General features: G+C 34.1%; 1 protein-coding gene across 1 annotated transcript; it reads left to right on the top strand.

Moving 5' to 3' along the window:
• Positions 1-361: 361 nt before the first annotated feature.
• On the top strand, positions 362-22756 carry lyplal1 (lysophospholipase like 1). The gene is made up of 5 exons (XM_088938694.1): positions 362-461; positions 2555-2654; positions 6744-6913; positions 10193-10308; positions 19219-22756. The coding sequence occupies exons 1-5, from the start codon at positions 377-379 to the stop codon at positions 19444-19446; spliced, it is 699 nt and encodes a 232-aa protein (XP_088794820.1). The 5' UTR covers positions 362-376; the 3' UTR covers positions 19447-22756.
• The last annotated feature ends 3267 nt before the right edge of the window (positions 22757-26023 follow it).

Consider the following 26023-nt stretch of genomic DNA (forward strand, 5'->3'; position numbering starts at 1 on the left):
TGGAATCTGCTGTTGGTATATTTCTGGTTGCTGGACTACTATCCTTTTCTCTTAAAAATTAGGAGATGAAAACGTATATAATATCTCATTCGGTTCTGCCACAATTTTAATTTTAAATTATTCTTCTACTCCGGTCATTTTATCTAATTAATCTCTACATATCAATCTATCTTTGTACTGTATAGTGTGCTAATCACTCTACTTGTACGTTATTGTCGGTGTCAACAATGTAATACCCGTTTCTTTCCCTTTTGCAACAATTATAAGCGTTCAGTATCTCGATACTTTCCTGTATCCTGCAGCTCCATAGACTCATACGTATTAGTTCCTTCCGTGTGACAAACTCAGCATTTTCCGGGTCACAGAGTGATTGGTGATGGCTGCAGTTCAGAAGTTGGGCAGATGCATAGTATCAGAAACTGGAAAACATACGTCGTCCGTTTTCTTCTTACACGGCTCAGGTTGCTTTCACTTTTTAAAATGGTATTATTGTTTAGGGGGTAAACGTGCCAACGTGATAGTGTGAGCACATTAGCAACTAGTCGTTTAAAGATCTCTATACTGTAGTAGTGGTGCCTCGTGCCACGAGTCGTGAGTATGCTAGAGTTTGCTTTTAGGATAATCGTCTAAAAACAGAATTCACCAAAGAAATACGCCTTGAATGTTAATCAACGAGTGGAATATTTAATTCGAAAACCTGGGAAAAGGGCGCTGTTCAAAGAACATTTCTTTTTGCTGTACGCCATTGATAGAATGAGCACTTTAAAGTTAATTGGCTTCTTTTAACGATTAAACAGAATTGTTGAAGGTAACGCATTTCACAGTTCCTACAGTACACAAACACAGAGCCCTGCCTATTGATAGGAATAAATATATCGATCGGTGGATGAAAACCTAAGTATTTAAATTTGGGACTAATTTACTAACGAATTCATAAGTGGTTTCATTTGCAGTAAGACACGTTTCTCAATTTCTGCAAAAATAGATGCCCCCTGATTTGCACATTTTGTTTATGAAATCAATCGTTTTTCTTCATATTAATTGTTGCCCCCTTTATATTTTGGAAAAAATATTTTTGTGATTAGAAAAGATAAGATTAAGTTTGTTCTTTTTTGTTTTCTGTATGCAGTATTTACAGTATATGGGTTTTTCATTAACATTTATATATTTATATATATTTATATTTATATAAATTTATATGGCTATCGTAATTACAGTAGCCCTACTTAATTATACTGTACTTTTGCAACAGTAACAAAGTATGGATAGGGAATACAAAAGCAACACGGCTCTAAACGAGCTGATAGCTAGTTGATGGTGCAAATATAATGTAGTTATGCTGAAAACTGAAGGTCATGCATTCTCATCCCTACCCTACAAAATATATTTGGCCAACGGGTTAACTATTATTAATTCTGTAACATTTTACTCAATTTCTGTTCATTTTTTTTTACAAAATTTTAGATATTTTCCCAAACAATGTTTGCACAGAAAAAAAACTTTCAAGCTCAAAAGGTCTCCTTTAGATAATACACCACAATATACACCACACAGTGTATAACACTTTGCAAAATATATTTGGGAACAAAACGTTTGAAAAACCACTAATGAGAATGTCTGTTTTGCTAGTTAGTATTGTTTGGTCAGTGAGTTAATAGTTGTGGATGTTCTGAACACATTATTATTAATAGTTTTATCTTATGAAGTGCAACAGGATAATGAAGGAAATTGTTAATTTGGCCTTTTATAATATTTAAACTAATAATATTAGTAAATACAGTAGGCTGCATATACATATACAGTATGTATATATAAAATGTGTGCACTTGTGAATGTGCATGCATAATGTATCAAAAAACACTACAGTGTTTTATTAATGGACACAACATTAGCAGTTCTCAACTGTATAAAGTCATGTACTGTACATCATCAAAAGTGTCTATGCTTTAGAGTAAATTGAAATGGACATTTATAGTTACTCTGTCCTTTTTTTGATTATTTATGTAAATACATAATAAATACATAAATTGTGCCACATTTTTACATTTCCTAATTCAATTAAAAAAGATTCTCACAGTAGAATCCATGTGCCCTAGCTGCTGTAATACCTTTTCTTTCAACATTGTCTCATCACACAATGCTTATTTTGCTCTAATAATTAGCCTCATACAAATAGCCTTTGTTTAAAACCTCAGTGTCAGTGGTTTATGAACATATTTAAGAACTGTGTAGCTACATAATAGTAGTTATTTGGGGTAGGTACTGTAGGTATAAAGGCTTTGTTGGCTATATTATTTTTAATTAAGTCAAGTGATAAATTGTGATGTATCCATTTTAAGAACAGAGAACTCTCTGATAGTATATAAATTGGAATTCATGTGTGATGGAATTCAATTGAATCTGCGGTAGGGTGTGGTGAATAGTGGGTGTCCAAAATTTATTTCGCTGCTAAAAGTGTATCTATGTTTTAGTGTTTACAACACTTGTAGGGATGCTCTACTAACGGATGCAATCCTGTTATGGTGTTGTGACTTACAGTTTTCTCCACATTTAGGTGACACTGGCGAGGGCCTTCGAGCATGGGTCCGTGAGCTTTTGAAACAAGACCTTGCTTTTCCACACATAAGAATAATTTACCCTACAGCACCTGCAAGGTAAGTGACTGTATTACTTGGAGTCCAAATTGAGGGAAGTTCTGAAAGGCTTTTGGGACATCAGTGAAAAAGAAAAAATATGTAATTTTAACACAACATTAAATTAAACACTAAAGTAAAGTGCCACTGACACTGAGTGTCCAAAGTATTTTACTGTGTTTTTCACAACAATCTGTGATACTGTGGAAACATAATAATAAGATATTGAAAGCAATGAGATACAAAGGTCGGCTTTCATCAGTGAAGATGTTACACTTTAACTTTAAGAATTTATCAAGATATTATAACTCCAGCAATAAACATGAAGAAGAAAAAAAACTACTTTTTTTATTTAAAGTTTCTCATTTGAACAATACCAGGTAACAAAGTGACTGGTATATTTGAAATTACTTTAACAGATGTGCTTTTTGTTGATTTAGTTCTATGGGGATTTTGAATGTCATATCCATATGAGAAAAGGGATTATTTTAAATTGCTAACAGAAGGTGTATGTGGGTGTATGCTTACATGTTAGAGCAGAGGATAGACCTTTGGGTAATCTGGAGAACATGATATAATTATTGAGCTTCTAATCCTGTGTGGAGGTGTACCCATTATAAGAGATCTTAGTTTTGTCCTATTTCTTTATATACGTCATACCCATTTCTTAACACATTATACATACATCTCTGTAAGGGGCAGTATATAGCTGTAATTAGATTGATCCTAACTTGCATTATATGGTATAGTATATGTCTGGCATGAAACATAATAATAAGACGTGGAGAGCAATGAGAAGTAGCAGCTGATTTCAACTACCTGGGTATGTACTGTGACTTAGTATTAAACAATAAGCTAATTTCATGATTCGTGGTTTAATTGATGAAAGCATATACTTGGTATCTCATGGAACAGCTCAAAACACATTGCACTACTCTTTTCGAATTTATGAAATGATTATTTTGGTTGAAATGTAGCATATTTTCAATCACTTTTAATGTACTGTGTACACAAATATTTTAAATGGAAAATATCCTGCAAAACATCCTTGCTCAGGTGTGGTTTCCAGGATCATTGTATGCACATTTATGAACGAACTGCCATGAGTAATATAAAACCAGAGTTTATTGTGCTGTACAGCTGCTGACAATCAACCATCTGATAATATTCTGAAATATTATGCTCTTGCACAAAATAAATCTGGTTCATTTTGAGAGGTGCTATAGTCCGGCAGACAAGGTATTGTGGAAAAAATGCAGTAAAACTCTGTATACTTTGTGTACATGAAAGAACTTTTGAACATTTCTAAGGTATTATCACAATGTTCTTAAATCCTGAACAGCCCTTTTATAAGGTAAACGAGTTGTGTGATACTGACATTTCTAGTTGTGTTCCAAGTTTATTTCCGCTTGGTTTGTAGAACACTTAGAATGTTTCATAACACTATCACTAAACCTTCCCACATATAAACAAAAGGATTTTAAAGAGGATATAGTGTCAAATGTAGCTGAGAAGATCATCTGGTTTCTTTCATATCTTCACCCCTGCTAATGCAGTATATAACACTGAACACTTGTTTATGAAAAAACTTCTAAAGACATAGAGTTAAATAGATATGCTAAACATACTTTGTAAAATGCTGCAGACATCATATAATGAGACCATAATTCTACCTTCAGATCTGACAGTTGTGATAAGATAATCAAAATTAAATCTCTGCTATCCATTTCCATATGTTAATGGTTTCTGAAGATGAGAAAATATTTCAAGAATACAATTGCAAAGGCCCCCAGCGGTACTGTATAGCTGAATGTTCTGTGAAAGGAAAAAAATGGAATAAAAGGAAACAAAATTAAATTAGTCATCTTCCTATTATTATATCGTTAAGTATATGAATTTATTCGTGCAGGATGACAAAATTTAGTCCAATTTTAACATTAACGCAACAAAGGGACAGTAGTTGATGACTGGTATCATCATTTTATTCATATACTGTGCCAATATACTGTAGAATATATATACATTTTTATATACAGTAAATTAAGAAGATGAAACACTAGATAAGAAAATTAAGGAAACTCATTGGTAAATGCTTTTTTATTTTTTCCCGCAAAGTACAGTAAGAATAGAATATTTTCCCAATCTGCACAGAACACCCACACCCTTGGTGGTACTCCCATCAACTTTTATTTTTACCTCAGGACTCCTAAAATACAGCTAGGCAGTTTAAATGGTGCCATTTAACCATTTAACCATCATTCAAGCAATGATTACTTGAATACACCAGCAGCAGCACCCCTCTATCTTCTGTATACAGTATGGATCCTACCTGTCAAAAGCGCCACATAAATAATATCAAGATATGTCTCTGGTGATATCAGCAGGGGGAATGCAGAGGATTTTAATGCAGTGCTAGCTAGAGTGAGATCAGCTAACCAGATCGGTTTCTGTCACTGTGAGGAAACCATATCAGAGTCTTCATCCTTACATAACTCTTTGTGTGAAGAAGTGCTAAATGTGCTTCCACATATTTTCCACTTGTATTCTTTGGTTCGTGTTTCACTTCTGAGTCTGAGAAATCCACTGGGTTGGCTTTTTCCACTTTCTTTGATATGTGGAAACAATAAAAATGTCAGACATGACTTTTAGAATCTATAACAGTTATTATGCCCCTTATTATACTCTTTTCCCTATCAGGATTTCCTTAACTTGTGCTTTTTCTAATGCTTTATACGGAACTTTCATTTATATTGTTTATGTCATGTCATGTAATTTACCAAACTGCTCCATACCATACGGTGTCGCGGGAAGCTGGAGCCTACCCGGCAAGCAACGAGCGCAAGGCAGGGTACACCCTGGATGGGGCACCAGTCCATTGCAGGGCAAGTGCAAGCCAATCATACATGGGGACAATTTGGCGACCATGGTAAAGGCCGAGGGGGGAAATTTGGCCCAGACACCGGGATAACTCCCTACTCTTATTGAGAAATGCCCGGGGATCTTTAATGATCACTGAGAGTCAGGACCTCGGTTTAACATCTCATCCGAAGGACAGTTCCTGAATATTATTTATTTTAATGTTAATTTTCACAACAATAAAATAAGTACAATATAAAGTACTTAGAAAGGTATGTATTACATTTCCTGAATTCATGATTTCCATGTAGGTAGGCAGGTCCCTTTTCAGGCCATAAAGGCCCATGGGGGAATGGGGGGCAAGGGCCACCATTTTTCTCAATCATCCGACACCGGAGGTGGAGGTGATGTGGTCAGCATCACGTTCCGGCCAGCCTATTACCCCCAGAAGGATTAACCCCCGGTACTCATTTGGAAAGCAGGCTGAGTGGACTTGGGAACCATCTGGAAGGAATTAGAACAAGCTGCATCACTTGCCCATACCTGGGATTGAACCCGGGACCTTCCAGTCAGGAGCTAGACTTCCTGGCCTTCTGAGCTACCATGGCTCCATGATTTCTACACAAAACAAAATCAATTACAAAACCACCACCTCTATTGTCATATGGGCAGTGAAAATCATTACAATGCAACACGTCAGCAACAAGATTTATTCAAAATACATAATTTATGTGTGTATAGTAGGTGTCTAAATGAATTTCCTACAGAAACATTCGGAAATGTGAAGTAGAGATGGAATGAAGTAGTAAATTCAAAAGTTTTTTTAGACCCTCAACCACCTTGGGACTGTAAAGCTTTGTCCTTTGAGTATCCATACTTGAGCAACAAGTCATATACTGTACAGCAATTAGTACTCATGTTTGTATTTGTATCTAGGCACCCGTGAAACAGTCTTTTTATGCTTTAGTTCTTGTTGCAGTATATAATCTAAAATGTGCATCTTCTGTATGTCTTCTCAATTTAATTTCGAACCAGATATTCATTGATATTAATTTAAAAAAATGTTAATTTAAAAACCTTTAAATCAGCAGATACATAAACTCCATCTTTCACTTTATGAAGACTGTTGCTTTGGTTGCTCCACCTTGCTAGCCAAAATCTGTATTAGGTGATCAATGGTAGTGTACACTGTTTGTACTACAAATATCCCTCTAAGTACTGTTACATACTAAATATTACTTCTGTCTGTTCCAGGCCTTATACACCTATGAGAGGGTCTCTCTCTAATGTGTGGTTTGACAGATACAAAATTTCCTGGAATTGTCCAGAACACCTTGAATCCATTGACTCCATGTGCAACACACTTAGCACCCTTATCGAAGAAGAGGTCAAAGCTGGTATTCCAAAAAACAGGATTTTATTAGGTAAATATGATATAATTTATGTAATTTAATTTCTGTGGGAAATAACAAGCATTTTAAAAAACATGACTTAATCACCTCTTGGATTGTTGATTGTTGTTATTAATGTTAGATGTTTAAGGATTTGTTGTTTGGAGATCTCTTCCAGCTTTAAAGGGATACAGCTACTTACAGTTCTTATTTCAACTTAATTTTATATCTAGCTGTTTATATTCTTTGTTATTCTATGTTTAATGTTTGACATCCTACTGTAAGACATCGTATTGTGTCTGAAAAATGGAAAATAGTAACTAGGATATACAGTATGTGTCAACCATGTATCGCTGTAAATTAACTTAGCAGTAGAAATTTGCACGATCCTCTATGTAATTTATCTTAATTTGTAATCCTTCCAGAAGGTGTTTATGCTTATGTTATTGTGATTACTAATACATTAGACAAAACATCAACACTAAAATTTAACTGGACAGCTAGTGATAAATGAAAAAAAAGAAGCCAATTATAATAACATGTATCGTTTTTACTAATAGTAGGCTATGCTTTGTTTTTATAAAGAGTGGGATATCAGACAATAGTAACAGGACAAAACTGGAGAACCATCAAGGAAAGGGTTAATTTGCATTGTCACGAAAAAAATCAGTTTAAGGTATTTCCTAAGATTGGATTAGCTGGGGACTAAAAACACAACAAAAAGTCCCGCTGAGCTCTCCTCCAACTAACTGATACATAAAACACATGTTCCTGCTAGACAGTATTGAAATATTATCTTCTTAAATCATAACATTTTGTCATTAACTATAAATACTCATTGAAGTCACTGTGTGCATTACAGATATTATACAGTATTCACCTAGAGACCACTCTGGGGCTGACTGACAAGTTGCAGATTTTTCCTTGGAAAATGAAATGCTTAGAATCCAAGCTTTTGTGTTATTGTTTTTTTTCTCTTAAGAAGTGGTGAACCACATGAAAGTCCTATTACCTAATATTCCCTTGCACTCCAGGTGACTATAGTATCAAAGACAGCTCATGTGAGTAATGGATGGTTAATGTGCCAGCATGTAACTACAAGGAAAAGAGGGCAGGGGGGTAGAATCTTTATGTTTAATCATGACAAAAATCTACTAATGAGTTTTATGGTGCACTGTGTAGGTGGTTTATGTGAAGTAATTTTATCCCTTCGTTGTGGAAAAAGCCATCGATTTTCAGGCAGACAGAATAAAGTGAGCTCGCATACTCTTCCATTTTTCAAATGTTACTCATACCACATCTGGGAAATCATTTGTAGACACATTTCTAAGAAGATGGCAGAAATGATAGCAGAGCAATTGTACTTGAATTATTTTACTAGCTATTTTTAACCTGTCTTTTTAGAGTAAAGTTGGTCTTGAGGTTTTGAAGTTTTACACATCAAACATTCTTGAACATTCCATAGTTCCTTTGATGATTGCGGTAATGCAAATATACTTTGCCCTCCAGAGTTATTCATAATCCCAGTGAAATAGGAATAAAAACATTGTATACCAGAAATATTTACGGACTGGACAATATTTCATGCTAAAAATAAAAAATGTCATACTGTTTTCTTAATAGCATTGCATGGGGCAAAGTCATATTTAAGTCCAGAAAATGAGGGTCGCATTCTTTATATTCATGACCTTATTGTTAGTTTTTTGTAAATACTCCTCTGGCATGTTATACTAACAAGATGTCTGTTGTGTGTAGTGATCCTTTGGTCTTGAGCTTGAAGCACAAATATTCAATTGCATTCAGGACAGGTAGTTGGATTGAGATGGACAATCAGGAACATTAATTTTGTATTTTTTTAACTATTTCTTTGCCAATTTAGATGTATCCTTTGGACCACTGTCCTTTGGAATGTTTATTTCTGGTCATGTTTGAGCTTCTTAGAAGCTAGAACTAAGAGTTTAGTGTTTGGTCAAAATATTGTGGTGTATCTTTGAGTTCATTATGGCTTCTAATTTAAGAAGGGGTATAGGATTTATAATACAAAACAAGCCTCAATGCACAATAGAACATTGCCATATTTCACAAAAGTGTTTTTTCAACATGAACTATTTTATGCCAAAAAAAGTGCTGTTGAGCATTTCCAAAAAGCTTAATTTGTCTTTTATCTCAGCGTAAGACATGGTTTCAGGTGTAATTAAGCAGTATTTGTGTAAATTCAAGATACCTCTTTTTGTGGTTCTTCCTCAGAAAAGATGGAACCTGGCAATGGATGTCACATTCATGCAAGCAACTTCAAATGGTAGTTTGTGACACACATTTTCTTGAAGATTCTAGTTTTTGTTAGTGATCTCCAACTTTTGCCTTTGGATTTAAGATGTTTTTCAAACCACTTGTCTCTCAGCCCCTGTTGGCAAGGTACTCTTGTCTCCTCTTCCTGGTGCTACAGTCATTTTCCTTAAATTTTCTAATTTTGGACGCTACAGTGGAAAGTGATAGATTCCACTTTTTGTGGATTCCTTAACCAAGATAATGCATGCTTGTCTTCCATGTGTTACCTCCTGTTATAGCCCAGGGAAACAGGGAAACTTTAGAGACCACTGAGACCACAGAGACTACTAAAGAGTAAAATTTTGTGTTTGTTTCTCACAGATACAGTATGAATCCCACAAATGCACACAGGGGAGAAAGTGAGAGTGTAGGCAAACTTCACCTTGTCCACCTTAGAATCATTCGTCCTTGTTCAGTGCTGATTGGAGGAGAGGTGCTGACCAGTGTCCACCTATTTATTCCGTTGACTAATTTTGGAAAATTAATGCATTATTGTAGACTATATCTAAACAATATTTTGGGAAAAATATTCTGTAAGTAATTGAATTTACAGTTTACCCAATTGTTGTTAAAATGTTTAAATTAAAAGGATGAACTGAAAAATAATTCTTTATCATTAATTAGTTTTATCATAAAGAAATTTGATCGAGCCAGTTCCACAAGCAGACGTGTGTAAATTTACTGTTAACATGCCCAGCAGCATTATTTTTGGAGTAAAATAGATTAAGTTCATGTTGAGAAAACTCTGATGCCAATTGTGAAATATGACAACATGCTAGTATTTGTATTTATTCAAATATTACCTGTGAAATTTGCAGTGTTAAAATTAGAATCAAAGGAATGTAAAAGCTAACCTGATACCATGCATACTTTAAAGTTAATTGGCAAACTCTGGAGGGGAGCTACATAAATAGAAAATATTGCTATTAATAGGCACTTTTCTGTGAAAGACTTTTTTAACATTTGTTCTCTTTGTGCTTTAAGGAGGTTTTTCAATGGGAGGAGCCATGGCTTTGCATTTAGCTTGCCGATTCCACACTGATGTAGCAGGGGTATTTGCTTTGTCCAGCTTCCTCAACAAGGACTCTGTTGTTTACCAGGTAATTGAAACCATTAAATTAAATGAGTTACAGGGCATTAATATGGAAAGTAATTAAGATAACCTCCAAGGTTTTGACTGCCTTTACTTGTGCCATAGATCTTCTGTATATGGAACTCTAATCAGTCACAATGATGTGGACTATACAAGGTTCTGCTCCACGTTTGCTTCAGTTGTACTACATAAAAATGCCCTTAAAGAAAAACAAGCATAAACAAAATTAGGAACAAATCTGTAAAATGGCATGCATTGTGCAAATCATAAAATGCAATATAAACTGCAATTCCTCATTGTTACTTGAATGTACAGAACTTGCAAAATAGTAACATATGTGACACTCTTATTCTTGGTAAAAAAATACAGTTTAACAATACAAGTGTGAGTGTGAGTGTGATGTATTTGCTTCCTTCCTTTTTGCAGAAGAGGATATATTATTAAGATTTGAAGCTGAATTGTATGAATGGAAATAAATTTATCCATCTATTTCTTGTTTAGGTCATAGAATAAAGTATTGGACAAGTGACATTGTTTTAACAATGGAATCAGTATCTGTTAAAGTTTATATGTATATTTCTGCATATACATGTACAGTATATGCATTATTAGTAGCTGTATACAGCTACATATGTAGTTACAAATGATTTTCACAGGCATCTCTGTGTTGACTATTTTGATGACAAAAAGGTAAACAGATTTGAATCTGTATTTTTACTTCACATTTTTATATACAGTGTATATACAATGTATATATATATAATGTCGTTTTTTGCATCCAGTACCACAATTAAATGTGAAAACATTGGGCTTCATTCACAAATGTAATGTTTTTTGCATTGTGTTCAATGCCCTTGTTGTGTGTTGATTATACTTCCAGTATTTGCTACCCTAAAAATGTGGTTCCATGTTCGAGTCATTTATTTGTAATGAATAGAGTTTGTAACAACATTTCAAGTGGAGAACAAGCCACAGTTCCATATAATCACAAGATCTAGGGTGTAAATACATACCTTATACCATCTATTTCCCAACATTCATTGTACTAACACACCCATGTACTGTATCAGTCAGTTCAACTATTTACACTTACACTATAAGTGTCTTTTAAAAAATCTTCGTGTAAACTGCCTTCAGAATTATGAAGGCACAATCCTGAAATTCACTGTTAAAAAGAAAGTGAATTTCCATTCTCTGCTGTCTTCCACTAATTCTTGATCTAGACGCTCTGTCTCTGAAATTAGTTCTGAAAAATTAGTTCTGTTTTCCGCAATTAAACAGGTACACATTCTGTTGTAGTGTTCTGTGTAATACAGCATCTTTGCATTTTTTTCTTCAAGAATTTGTAATTTTAAATCCATTTTGCATGTGCTTTTTTTCCAGTCTTAATCTAAAAATTTAATTTAATCAATAAACATGTCACAAAGTGGCCATATAGCTACCTTAACACATGAACTGGAAAAGAGATGAAGCTCAAGAAAAGAAGTAACCCTGTCTGGTGTCTTTTTTTGTTGTCAGCATTTTGCTTCAGGGATATTTTCTTGGTGTATATATATTAAGACAAAAAATCTAAAGCTCTGGTTATATTCTGCTTGTCCTTGGGTCATTCAGTGACCTTGAGAAATTTTAAAAAATCAAAAAGGGGTGGTAGAGAGTCACAGATCTAGAGATGGTTATTCATCCCTTTGAGTGCAGTGAATAAATAGAATGAATAGAATAAATAGAATGTGCATCATACCACCCAGACACCAACTCGATAAAGTCATTGTTCCATAGTGAAAAAAGAGTCAAGCAGGAATTGGATTTAAGGATGCCTCTGTGAACTTTAACAGTGTCTTTGAATGATAAACATACTGTATGCTATAGCATTTTTTGTGGGATATACAGTATATTTCCATAGGCGTGGTAAGGGGGAGGCTTGATAATTGTTTTCTATCACGAATCCCTCACAGACTAGTCAAAATAAGAGCAGTGAGCAAGATATGTAGACTTCAACTGTATATAGAAATACTAATAGCAGTAATTGCTGGCAAAGGTTCTTCTACCAAATAATGACCGAGTAAACTATCATTAAATGTCACATTTGCAGGTTTTGCTGATATTTACTGTCTTTCACATTTAATATTAATGTATTTAGCACGAAAGTGATCATTAGAGATTTAAATAAAATATGTTAAATTGAAAATATTACTTGTTATACAGATGCAGCCATCAGAACGTGTGTCATTTCTTCTAAACACAGCACCTGTAATGCAGCGCATTATGTTATGTGATTCACTGGGCAAAGATAATTGTTAGGTGGCACTTGTGGTGCGTTAGGTGTTAGTAAAACAGTTGCTTCATTTAATCTGTTTATCGTCATTAAATCCACTAAATAGAAGCATAACATTTACTGTATGAATGTCAAGAATTATACTAATTTAGGCATATAAATATATTGTACATACTGCATGGCTTGTAGTGGTAGCTAAAAATAAAGAACAATACACAACAGTATTTCGACTTCTTCATAAACATTTTCTGCATCAAAGTCTTTAACTCAGTCACTTACTGGGGTTATTTTGGAAGTTTTGATATGCTTGTTCTATATTAAGTTCATATACTTTATAAAAAGCTATAATGTTTTAACCTTTTCTATGAATACTTGCTATGGTTATTGTTGTAAAAAACGTTGTAGTACATTTTAAACTTCTTAATAGGGAATATTAATATAGAATCATGTAACTAAAGAGAAATGTTAGCTAAAAATAACTGAAGTATCATTCTGTCTTAAATAATTAAAATATTATACAAGTATAGCAGGAACATCTTTTTCAGCTTACATCAAAAGCTAGAGAACCTGACTTGTTTGAAGTTGTTGTTCAATCAGTTAGAAATTAGTATAAATAGAGCATTATTATTAAATCCCACAGTTTAGAGCGCATATACTGCTGTTCCCTAAATGCCCTAGTGTATGTGTTCTCACTTATTGAACACCTGTGACAAATTATTTTTAACAGTATAGTTAAAAAGTCCCCATTTATTACACAGTAGTGCTGTAGTGCTCTTTAATGCAGACTTGTAATTAGATCTGTCATTCATTTCTTTGTTAATTTTGAATATGTTACTTTGTAAGGGAAGTATGTCTCTCATACAAAAAATGAAAGTGCATAATTTTACCAAAAAGGAGACTTTATTTCTGTTGTTGCATAATTATAAGCTTTGTCACTTAAGGAATGAGCTTGCTGTTGCCTGTTATTATCAATTTTTAGTCCTGATTAAGGAGTGACTTCAAACACCAAATTCTGCTCCAGGCTGAAGCTGGATTGAAAACAGCATGCAAAATTCCAGCAGGAGTAAAGTTCACATCCTGTTTCACATTGGGTCTTTTCAGGAGGAGCAGCTGTGCTTCACCTCTGAGATGACAGACACACATTTACATGTATGAATCATTTCAAATTGCCATTCAGAATATAATTGTTTGAAAAACAACCAAATTGGATACAATAATTTGAGGATTCTGACAAGTAAAGTATTTATTATTATACTGACAGTTTTACTGATAAGTTTGCCCTTTAATGTAGTATTTAGTATATTTAGTATAGTATACCTTTAGTACAGTAGTTTAATATATAATAATATGTGCTAAACATTGTTAACGCATTTATATAAGAGTCTGCATATTTTATTCTTGAAATATGACAACTAAAAGTCTTTAGTTTGTTGAAGATCTGCAGATGTTTCAATTTCTGAATCACATCTCTGGCACATTATTTCTCTAAGTAATGAATTTTAGGTCTTAAGCATACTATTTTTTTCTGATTTTGTAAAGATGAACTTCACACTTACAACCGACCAACACCATAAATAAGCTATCATTATTAACAGCATACAGTACCTAAACAGCTATAATGCCAGAAAACAACGGCATTCCCATCAAACACAATATATTATATTAATCTAAAATTCCTCCTGGTAATGATATTAAATTTAAGATCCAGATATATGAGTATGTCTGTGTTGTGCAAGAACAACTGAAGCCTGTCTTTACACACATCTACTGGCAGAATTCCAGTAAGGAGCAAGAAACTAGTCATTTTGTTCAGTTAGAAAAACATATAACTGACAGTTAAGAAAAACTACCCTTACTCAAACAAAATTGACCGTTAAGGTAAGCAAAACTAAATTATACGGGTGTGCTGATTCATCAGTTTGGGAAGGAAACCATGTTTAGTTTCTCCCTTGAGGATTTGATTTATAATGCACCGCTGTATTGCTAATCACTGACAAACTATGCAGATGTACTTGCTATTTAGATTGGCTTTATTTATTTTTATTTCCAGTTGGCTTTCTAAACCTTTTAGGTTCAGAGATTCCACTGGATAATGTAGAAATAGCATTGCTTAAGTAACCTTTATATTCTATATTTTTCCACATTATAGACTTAAAATGTATATATACAAACATATATGACAAAAACAAAATACCACATTTTTAAATTTGAAATATTTGTATTGTTTTGCTATGATAAGAATTTAAGATACTAAGAGGGACCTATATTCTATTATTGTTTTATGAAGCATTTTATTTATATTTAAATATATTGTTGGCTTCTTTGGAAAATCCATATAATATGAAAATATAATAATGACCATTTTTTAATGTATAGCTTATGAACAAAATATCAGGAATTGTTTCTGTAGACTTAAAAGCCAAGTGAAATTCGACGTGTACTACTAGTTTCAGTGGCTTAATCAGTTCTTAAGGAGCATCCATAAGAATATACTTTTAAAAACTTAACATCACTTTCAGGGTATTTCAGCTTTATTTCCCAATTCTTTATGTTTTTAGTGCCTACATAAGATTGGAACAAACAAATGAAGGATAAATAAATGAGGCTGAAAACAAAAACATAATAAGGGTTACAAATGGAGTTTATAACGGAAGTTTGGGAGGAAGGTTAGATTCTAATCTTGTACACTTCTGCTCATCTGCATATGTAAGTCTCACACCCAGGACTTCCCTCGATGTATATTTCTCACATCGCTCACACAACCTCATCTACACCCTTACAGAAACCCCCTAGATCAATCCTTATTCAATAGCGAGGGACATTTGGGCTCACATAGGAGTCATGCCAGATATGCTACTATATAAATATTTTGTTCCTCTATCACATTCAGTAGGATCTCACTGGATTATTGAAATGAGAGAAGGCTATTTAGCCCTTCCTACAGTTCTAGTTTGGTAGTTTGTAGCCAGTAGATCCTAGAATCTGATTCAGCCGTTTCTTGAATGAGGCCAGGTATCTGCTTGAACAAAATGGCTGTGTATCCATACTCTCACATCCCTTTGCTTAAATAGTGCCCCCTATTATCAGTTTTAAATGTTCTTATATACAGAGCTACAACTACAACATTTGCAGGTATTTCTGTATATTTTGGTTTAACATGCCTGAAGAATATGTACTATTTCTTAATTTAGAACAAATTAGTTCTCACTTTAACACACTATAGCACAGCCAACAGGAGGCAACTTGACAGACTGTACAAGCTCCACATAAGAATGAACAGAATTTTCTTGGGTGACACACAGGCAGCAGAGCAATTTTATCTCAGTGTTCTTCCAGTTGCCATTCATATCCCACCATATCACACTTATTCAATACATCAAAAAAGGGCCTTAATCTGTACCTTATTTGTATTGTATTCAATGTAAATTAAAACCATAAAGGCTACTGTGTGCAAAACAAAATCAGCAAAACAATCTTAATGTAGAGTGTTTTTTAAATAAAACATTGTGCATTTAAAGTAACTTCACAAAATAAAATATTGAAAAAAAATGTTCAGTCCTAACATTTAATAAATAGAGTGATTTAAAATACATTCTACAGATGATAATCAGCTAAAAACTAAATAAGGAAAGATTATTTGTAATATTGCCTGCAAGACTTTAAACTAAATGGCATTTGAAAGGCTCAGTGAGGTAAAGAGAAGAAAGTTGCCAGTTCCGACGTGTTTAAGGGCACATGACTCATGAATTTTCCACACCCTTCACAACAGATCACTTCTCTTCACATTTTACGTGAAATTGACATCTTAAGTTTAAAAAAAGACATTTTAGTCCTACTATATAAACATCTTACATTAGAAAAATGTGTAGCTGTTTTTGTTTGGGAGTTCAGCTGCCTGATTATCAGGAGAATTTGAATGCAGCTCCCCTATTTTCATACATTCTTGTGGAAAATTGGCTTTTATTTTAAATTTTAGTGTGATTTTAAGCAGAATCTTACAAAACTGCTTCTCCTGTTGACAGTCTAGAACTGCCTGTAGTTTCCATTTGTGACCCCTGGTTTACGTTCATTCTGAAGATGTCCACTGGATTGGCTTTGTCAGCACCTTTGAGGATCTGAATATTTTTAATTCATACTGTAGGTTTCTTTAATCAACAACAAAAAAGTTCACTTCTTCTAGCCTCTCAGTGCAGGACATTTCTTTAATTTCAGGAATTTATCAGTTTGCTCTGGACTGATTCCTAAGCAGCAATGTTTTTTTTTCTATACAATTGTTACCAGAATTGTACATAGTATTCTTAATTAGGCCTAACTAAGTGATTATACAGTTTTAACATAGCATACCATAACCTAATTCTACAGTTCTAATATAGGATATGACAAGTGTAGGGGTGGGTTTTAGATTTTCATCCAATAGTTCTAAATGTTTTCTCTAGCGAGGCTCACAGATAACAGATAACATTTGCTGTCCTTGTATCACAGAAAGAAATAAAACCTGCTTCTAAATTTATTTCTTATTTTATTGTTTCACCGGGCCCAAGCAGAACTGGTTTACTCTAGGCCCTGTATTTCCCAACAGCTGAAATATTGAATCTGTTATATATTATACAGGACCCTCTGAGATTCATTACTTTTATTCACCACCTCACAACACCTTTACTGCTCCAGCACAGTTAATGGTTGTGTGTAAATAATGATTTATAGTTTAATAGTTCCTTAAACTTATTTCTTCACAGCTTGCATGGCGATGGCAATTCCCATTCTAATAATCAAGTGTTATTCTGGCCTGATTGAAAGCTTTTTCTCATTTAAAATTTTCATATGTGTCCTATGCAATGTTCTGTTTTCAGTAATAGTTTTGAATAAAGGTGCTGTTTTCTCTCTTCTCCAGTCCTACGATGGGCAGTCCAGAAATTAATTTGTTGTTTGTTCTTTTTTTACCTTACCTATTATGTGCTGTCTGCTTCAATACAGACAATTGTTTGTATTGTGTTGAAAAATAATGAACAGTGGCAAAAGTTTTTTCTCAATTATTCAAAATAAATTTGAGTTCCTCCTATAGGTTCTGACTGACAAAAAAGCATATTAAAATTGTTGAATATCTGTATGCTGTATGTTGGTTGTTTCTGGTTTAAACGTGTTAAATAATGTATCTATGAAGAGAGCATGTACTGCATTGTTAAATACTGTAAGAGTGTGCAAAACACAAGAGACTTTTTTACATGAAAAGGTATATTTTTAAAACATAATGTTTAATATTAAGTGTCAAAGTTAGCATGATTTTTATTACTAATATTTTTATTAGTGTACTACTGCAGTATTTTAGTATTGAACATCAGATTTATTTTTTGAAAGTATGAGATGTACTATATGTATTGTATATAATATGAGAGCATGAAGAAAAAATGTATGATGGATTAAAAAAGTGTGAAATTGCCTTATTGCCATTATGTTATTAAGATTTCATAATGCTCATGTTTATAACAGGTCCTGGGATTGCTCTTATAGTTTTGATTTATTAATGTTTAGACATGCATTAAGTTAATAAGTGCAAAGTACTACAGTATGTGTGAATATACACTATAGATAGCATACATATTGAATGGATGATATTGAGCTGCAGAAAGCTATCTATTAAAGAGATATGGACATCTATGTACATTCTTCTACTAAACATAAATTAAGGGGAAACAACACGGATTCTGGGAATTCAAAAGCTCATGTGTGTATCCCATAAATCATCAATTTGTAAAGATTTGGAACACATACAGTATGAGTCTCAATCATTTTAGTTAATATAATTTTATGTATAAATTCAAGTTTAAAGTTTAAGCTAGGAATGGCCAATAGTATGTTGGCATTTACATTTGAAATTATCTCTAATCTTTTTAAAGTGGACACTACCTGCTTAAGTGAAAGTGAAACAAACAAAAGTGTTTCAAGTGTTTAGAAATTTACGTTAAAGATAATCCCATAATAACTGTCGGGTTGTGACTCTGCCTGACCAGGGCTGGCCATCACTGTTCTATGTTCTCATTAGGACAGTGTTAGGAAACAAAATCAAACAGAATGCTTGGGTACACAGTAAAGAATGGATTTCAAATCAAGGAAAGATTAGCTCAAGGTTTACCTCTACAAGTAGATCCTGATTTAGAAAAAATGTTTCATTTTGGTCTCCATACCACAAAAGTGAATTATAGACTTAGAAAAAGTTTAAACAATATAAATAATAATGAATCTTAAGTAACTGTTATATACTGTACAGACAAGTTAAAGGAACAAACCTATCTATTATAGAACAATAGAAATTAAGATATGATTCAAAGTTTATAAAACTGTAAGGGACTCCAAATTACACCTGGAAACAAAAAGAGATTTTTAGGGCTATACAGTATGGAACAGCGTTTCCAGTCAGGTGATTGTTGCCCAAACCCTGAGGTCCTTTAGATTCACAAACTAATAAAATTCCCAGTGAAATATACTGAATGGTCTTGTTTTCTAATCAAAGTTTTTTGGGGTAATTTTTGTTTAGCCATTCCAGTACCCTCAAAAACACTGTCCAGAGTGATTCCAGTTCCTTTGCCTTTCTAGATCTTTTTGAGATCTTGTTTTTGAAATACTTTAATACTTGACCTTTCTCTACAGGCAATACAGCAAAGTGAAACTCCTCTTCCAGAGTTGTTCCAGTGCCATGGAAAGGCAGATGAACTTGTCTTGTACCAGTGGGGTGAGGATACTAACAATTTGCTGAAAGCCAGAGGAATGAAGACTTCCTTTCATGCTTATTCGGACCTGTACCACGAACTCAGCAGACCACAACTTGAGCAGTTGAAATCCTGGATACTACAAAAACTTCCATTGGATAATGAGTAGATAATCTGAAAGGCATTGTTGACCTGTAGTCCAAATAATGAATTCCTTAACCTGCAATGATCAATACTTTCATATTTTGTTTGATATTGAGGTCCTTATTTTATTGTAATTATGTTCCTACATGGAATATTATTACTTTGAAAATGGTTGTAAAGTTAGTGAAATGGCTCATTTTAAAAATAACAACTCCCTTGTGGGATTTTATAAATGTGGGGTTGTGGATTTCCAAATACTGGTGCATTTCTTCCTTTGACAGAAATAGGAAGAAATTTGGGTGAAGGAAACAACCAAACGTCTGTTTTAACTTGTTTTTGAATAATAGTGTCTCTATTCTTCAAAATGAAGTTGAATTGTTTTGTAGTGTTCTCACAGGCTGAGTTTTGTCTAATGTCATATACTGTAGTATAATAATATTGTTAAGCAATGACAGTCAAGGGATATCAGCATTACAGTGACCTATTTAGTTTGTATTAGCATAATGAACCTGACCACAAACATTGGATTGTATTCCAATTTAAAAATGTACGTAGAGATAAAATTGTCTTGCAATAAATGAAATTACAGATTGTTTACCAAGCTAAATTTCAAGTTTGCTTAAATAAAACACACTTTCTGGAATCTAGCTTCTGTGTGTATTAGTGAATTAAATTAACTACATCAAGATCACTCTTTTGGTGAACCTAAGATTTCGAAACTATAAAAACAAAATAAATTGGAATGAAATCTAAATAAATAACTTCATCTGCTCTAGGATATCCAAGTTGTTAATCAGTTAAATCATCAGCACAAGCAGACAGGCCTAGAGTATGACAATAAATTGTGAGTAATCATTGAGAAAGATTACTTGAGGGGCTTAATAGTGTCACAACATTAGTAATCTCGGAGAGCACAAACATTTAAAGCACATTTAAAGTTGTCTCTACAAGTCACTGAATATGGACAAAGTATGAAAACCATATTACAAGAATTATGTAATGTACAGTAGGACTTCCAACACTTATCTTTTTGTTGTATTTCTGCTTATCCACTTGAAGTCATAAAATTCACCATTATTTACGTATATCGCTCAACAGGTTGTAAGAATTGTTTAGTTTTGTTAAGCATAGCGCAGATTAAAACAAAGTAAAATGCAGAGAATGTCATCTTATTATTAAAATTGTACTCTTATTAAATACCTGGTGAGTTACAGTATAAAGAGGAGGGGGAGCCCTCTATTTTACAAATATTAAAACTAATAGTAAAATGTATGTAAATGTAAAATTTATCTGATATGGTTGAAGAAAAACAACATATTAATTAATGGTTGAAAAAAAATAACATTAATTAATCTTCAGCTGGATAATTGTTTTTTAAATACATAATTTTGAAAAATGCTTGGGCCTCAATGAGGACACATATTCTCAAAGTCTCAACGAAGTCTTAAGCCCTGGTCAAGAATTATGCTTCAAGGTCTTAACAGGATCCCAAACCGTGACTCTGGACTTTGACCTGCCGTTTTGGCTTATCTCAAGTGCCAAAACATCTATCCTTGACATCTCTAATGGATCCCAAGCTCTGATGTGGGAATACAACCCCAGTTCAAGGACATTAATCTCCAGGGTCTTGACTTAGAATTAAGCCTGGATGTGGGACAAGACCTTGAGGTTTAAAGGGGTCTTAGCTTTTTGCAGAACAGATTCTGGGAGCACATAACAGACACACTAATTGTTATGTAAATAACATCTAAACTGGGAATAATATCCTACCATATATAGTATCTACACAAGGTATATCTACTATACTGTGCAAATCGGCAAAAATATGCAAAATAAAATAAGGTGACAATAAATAGTTATTGAGTGCAGTAATCTTCAGGACAATGTTAATGAAGCAGCTATACTGTGATGGGTAATGTGGAAGAAAATACACACATGTAAATTATATATTGAGCCTTGAAGATGGTCTGAGAAGCTTTGAGCATCGGGGCTTTAGAAGGTTCAGGAAGACTTCTCAGACCAGGATTGTCTTCATACATGCCATGTGAAAGCATGGATGAGGAAGAAGCAGTTTCAAATGTGAATGCTTTTCATATCTACTTATGGCTACATCTCATTGTTATGTTTTATGTAGGTCTTGATGAAAATGGAAAATACGACCAACTGTCCTTCGTTCAAAGCTAAGTAGGTTTTCACCTTTATGGAATTGCATATTTTTAGATGAATAGTGTATTTAATTTGATCACATCTTATTTTGACTATTCAGGCAGAGACTTATTCCAGAAAGCAGGAAGTTGTACATTGAGCAATGTATCTGTCAAAAACCTTAGAAATTAGAAAGGGAAAATGCAATTCTTGATTGTTCTTCAAGACTGTCATGGTGTGTGGTGCTCCAAAGGAGAAATAAAAAAACAACACTGCTACAACATATGTGGGTGTTGTACAAAGTATCATTTGGAAATGTATGTTCACCAATTCTAAAAACCCAATGATATGGCATTGTACAGTCAGGAATGAAACTGACCAAATGAATCATGTGGTTTCTTTATTACTCTGGCACAGTCAGATGGAGGAACCATGTGGTTGCACGCACATAAAAGACAAAATAATATTTATTTGCAACACATTTGAGAAGCTTTTATTAGAAAGTCTCTCAAAGTCTTCTGAAATTCTAAATAAACCATTATTATATGATTTTTGTATCCATTACTGTTGCTTTGATTTTGTAATTCAAAGTATTTCCTAAAATATTTTTTTATATTGGTGATCCGCTAGTTCTATAGTAATTCATGTTTCCATATACTGTACTTTCACATAATAGATTTATGGGTCTATAATTACTTTTTTTATTTCAGATTAAACAAATCAAGACACAAGAATGTGTATTAATACTATAGAACAAATAAAATGTACCTGTATCTATTAAAGCCACGTCAAATGTTATTAAAAAAATTGTGGCTATCTGAAATCTTAAGAGTATTTCTCTGTGTAAGTATTTCCCTGACCAAATATACAAATATATGGATAGTACTGTTCTTATTTCTGCACATTACAGTTGAGTGATAAGATATATGCTGTAGTATATATCTTAAAGATATATCTTAAACTGTCAAACTGTCATAAAGTTGGTACTGTAACTTCAGTGTTATTGTTGATACTGCTACAATTCAGAGTATAAACCAAAATTGGTAGTTTGGTGATACGTTTGAGCTTGGATTATTCTTCAAACCTCATGTTTGCATATCAGCATAATTTTGCTTAGTTATTGCCCTTGCTCTCATTTGAGGCTTAAATATTGATGCATGTCTTCATCATGAATAAACTACTATAACACCTTACCTCCAGAATTCATTCGGTCATGTGCTAACTAAAACTATTTTTTCATTGGTATGAACTATAACACCTCTTTCCCTTTAATTTAAGCAGTAAATTGAATTCAAAATAATTTACATAAAATTCAAGGCTGAGCACACACCTGGAAGATGACATTTAATGTAGAGTATAGCCTTTAGGTAACAAATGTAAACTATAAATACTAAATGGGAAATGGTGAGTTTAATCTAATTTTGAAAAAAAATGTTCATATGTATTTCAGATGTTAACATACCATTTACATCTTCTAGAAAAGTTTGAGAAGCAATAAATAAAATAAGACAAAATATTAGTATATAATGATAAAAATGTAAAATTTTATTGAAGACCATACCCATCTTTCATAAAACAGTTTGATGCTTGAATTAATTGTTTGTTACCTGGAAAGGGCCTAATTTGGCCAAATGATAAATGCAGACAACCTCCAATTTCACTAAGTAGACACTGAGGTGACAGCAGTTTAAAATTAAGGTGACACAGGAAATGAGCATAAATAATGATCTGTTTCTTGATGGTATCTCTCATTCACATACATCATAAAAATACATCAAATGGATGTCCACGTAAATCTAATTCTAGAACATTTGCAGTACTCTCACAACAACTCCTTAGATGCTTAGCACACCTTTAATCTCTGCATATTGTGGAGGTGGCATATAAAGATGTGTATGTCCACGTGAAGTAATGCATAGTGTTGACAACACAAAACTGAAAATCAGAAACCATCAGGGATCCACAGACATTAGAAAACCAGCAGAGATTTTAGGAATTCAATGGGATTGATATAAGAAAGGACAAAAATGGAATAATGTATTCTATCTCACAGTATATCCTATCCCAACAGCTATTGTTGATTATTACATTAAATGAGTGGGTCCATGAAGAGGACCTAATGCCACTGCTGACGAGTCCATCGCAGCCTCTGCCTGGCCCAAGCCGGTTGGGTGTGATGTCTAGGAGGTGTGAGCAGAGGGCCTCTGACAGGTCGCCTTGCTCTAAGGCCAGCAGCATAGAGCCTCACTGTCCTGTCACTGATGCGGGCATTGAGTCTGCTGGCAGTTTCGACAGCAGTCCAGGTGGCAGATCTGAAACGATCTCTCAGATGAACCAGTCTGATGTGTTGGTCCTGCTCTGGTGGGGTCACTCGAGGGCAACCTGATCTTGGATGGTCATCTGTCCTGCCGGTCTGCTGAAACCTTCTCTGCAGTCGACACACAGTGGAGCAGCTTACTCCATAGTGTCTGGCAATGCTGGCACATGACATGCCTGTCTGCAGCATGCCAATGGCCCTGTCCCTTGCTTCTGGTGACATTCAAGGCATTATGGAATGCACAGAAAACTGAATACGTGTGGCCTTTTTTTTGCAGTGGCCTAAACTTTGAATTAAGGCCTTTTTAAAGGTGACCTGATTAGGCATTGTTCCATCTGGACCTCGTTGGGTAAAAATGCACCTAATGAGATTTCGTGTGATTGACAAGTTGCAGTGCCTGTTGCTGTATTGCTGGTCAGGGGGCTTAAAAATTGACAACTTTTTGTGAAAGTAGATAAGCTATAACTATAGTATTCTCATTCCAGAAAATGAGAATTTTTGCTTGCAGAGGAAGTGAAACCAAAGAACCAAATGTATTTCAAAAATAAAATGATGTGGATTAAAAATGCTGAAAGAATATTTACACAATATTACTGTAAAGAGAGCATATTATAAATCAAAAACATTTCGTCATAAATATTGCACCATTGTGATGAATGTAAGGTTTCTGCTCCTTAAAGAGACTCCCTCTGCTTATTGAATCTTTACAGAACTGTCAAAAACCCAGTGGGAATGCTGGAACACAGAAATAGGACAGACTTTTTTCTTAGACTGGTTTATTTATTGTACATTTCTCTTCTGTTTACTTAAAAACAGTAACATACAGTAATTTCTAGGGGAAACGAATCAACACATTGAACTTTACAATATAGTATATCATATAGTTAATGTCAGCTTTTTCCCAGATGTGAATTGTTATCAAAATCTGTTTTGAATTTCGTTGAGTTTCTCTCGTGTTTGCTAATCCTCCTGAATTGGTATGACCCCCAAACATGACTGCTTTACTAGCTTATTTTCAATAAGCTTTTTCAGTTTCAAAATTTCAGTTTGAATTTCAGAAAGGTTAGCAGTGTTTACTGTTCACAAATTTATTACCTGATTCAGAATTACAATGTAGGGATTCAAGAAGTCAGAAACAGTCCAATTAAGGTTTGAAACGTTTTCACCTGGTTACACTGAGGCGTCTCCCAGATGGGAGACATAAGTTCATATGTCTAGGGAGTGTAAATTCATACTGGAGATGGTATGCCACATGCTCCATAATGTTCTTAGCCTTCATTAAGACCTTCTGTTTGTAGAGGGCTTTTACCACCTCATTGCAAATCTTCCTTAAACCCTTCCAAACTGGTTTATGACAGCTTCACAGCACAGAAACTGCCCTGGTCAAAGTCACAAATAATCTACTAATAGCTTCTGATTTTGATTCTCTTCCTATTCTCATTCCTCTTTATTTCAGTGCTGCTTTTGATATTGTTAAAGATGATATCTTACTTTCTTGTCTTGAGACTATGTTTGGAGTTCCTGACTCTACTCTTAAATGGTTCAAGTCTTACCTCACTGATCACTGTCACTGTCTCTCTTGGTGGATTTAGCTCTGAAATTTGACTCATCATGTCTGGGGTTCCTCAGGGCTCAATACTGGGCCCCCTGCCTTTCAGCATTTACATGTTTCCACTTGGTCAGTTTTTAAGACCATTTTCTATAATGGTCTATGCTGACGATACTTAAATCTACATCCATACCAAACCTGACACTGATGTGGCTCTCTCTATTCTTTCTCTGACATAAAAATGTGGCTGACACAAAATTTCCTTAATCTAAACTGTGCCAATTCTCCTTCTTACTGGCGCCCTCATCAACTTTGTGAAGCCAATGCTATAACCATATCTGTGGATGGTACTGTTCTTGAGCTTCAGTCAAAATTACAAGTACTGTACGTTCCATGTTATCGCAAACTGTTGCCTTTTGTTCCACATTGAACAAACTCCAGTATCAGGCAGCCAGAATCCTAACCAGGTCTAGTGCAAGTGATCACATTACTACTATCCTGGAGTCATTGCATTGGCTTCCTGTAAGGTTTCGTATCAACTTTAAAATCACCATGCACACCTATAAGGCTCTGCATGGCTTTGTACCTCAG

Source organism: Atractosteus spatula, chromosome 2 (genome assembly GCF_055471065.1).
Source record: "Atractosteus spatula isolate fAtrSpa1 chromosome 2, fAtrSpa1.hap1, whole genome shotgun sequence".
Lineage (NCBI taxonomy): Eukaryota > Metazoa > Chordata > Actinopteri > Semionotiformes > Lepisosteidae > Atractosteus > Atractosteus spatula.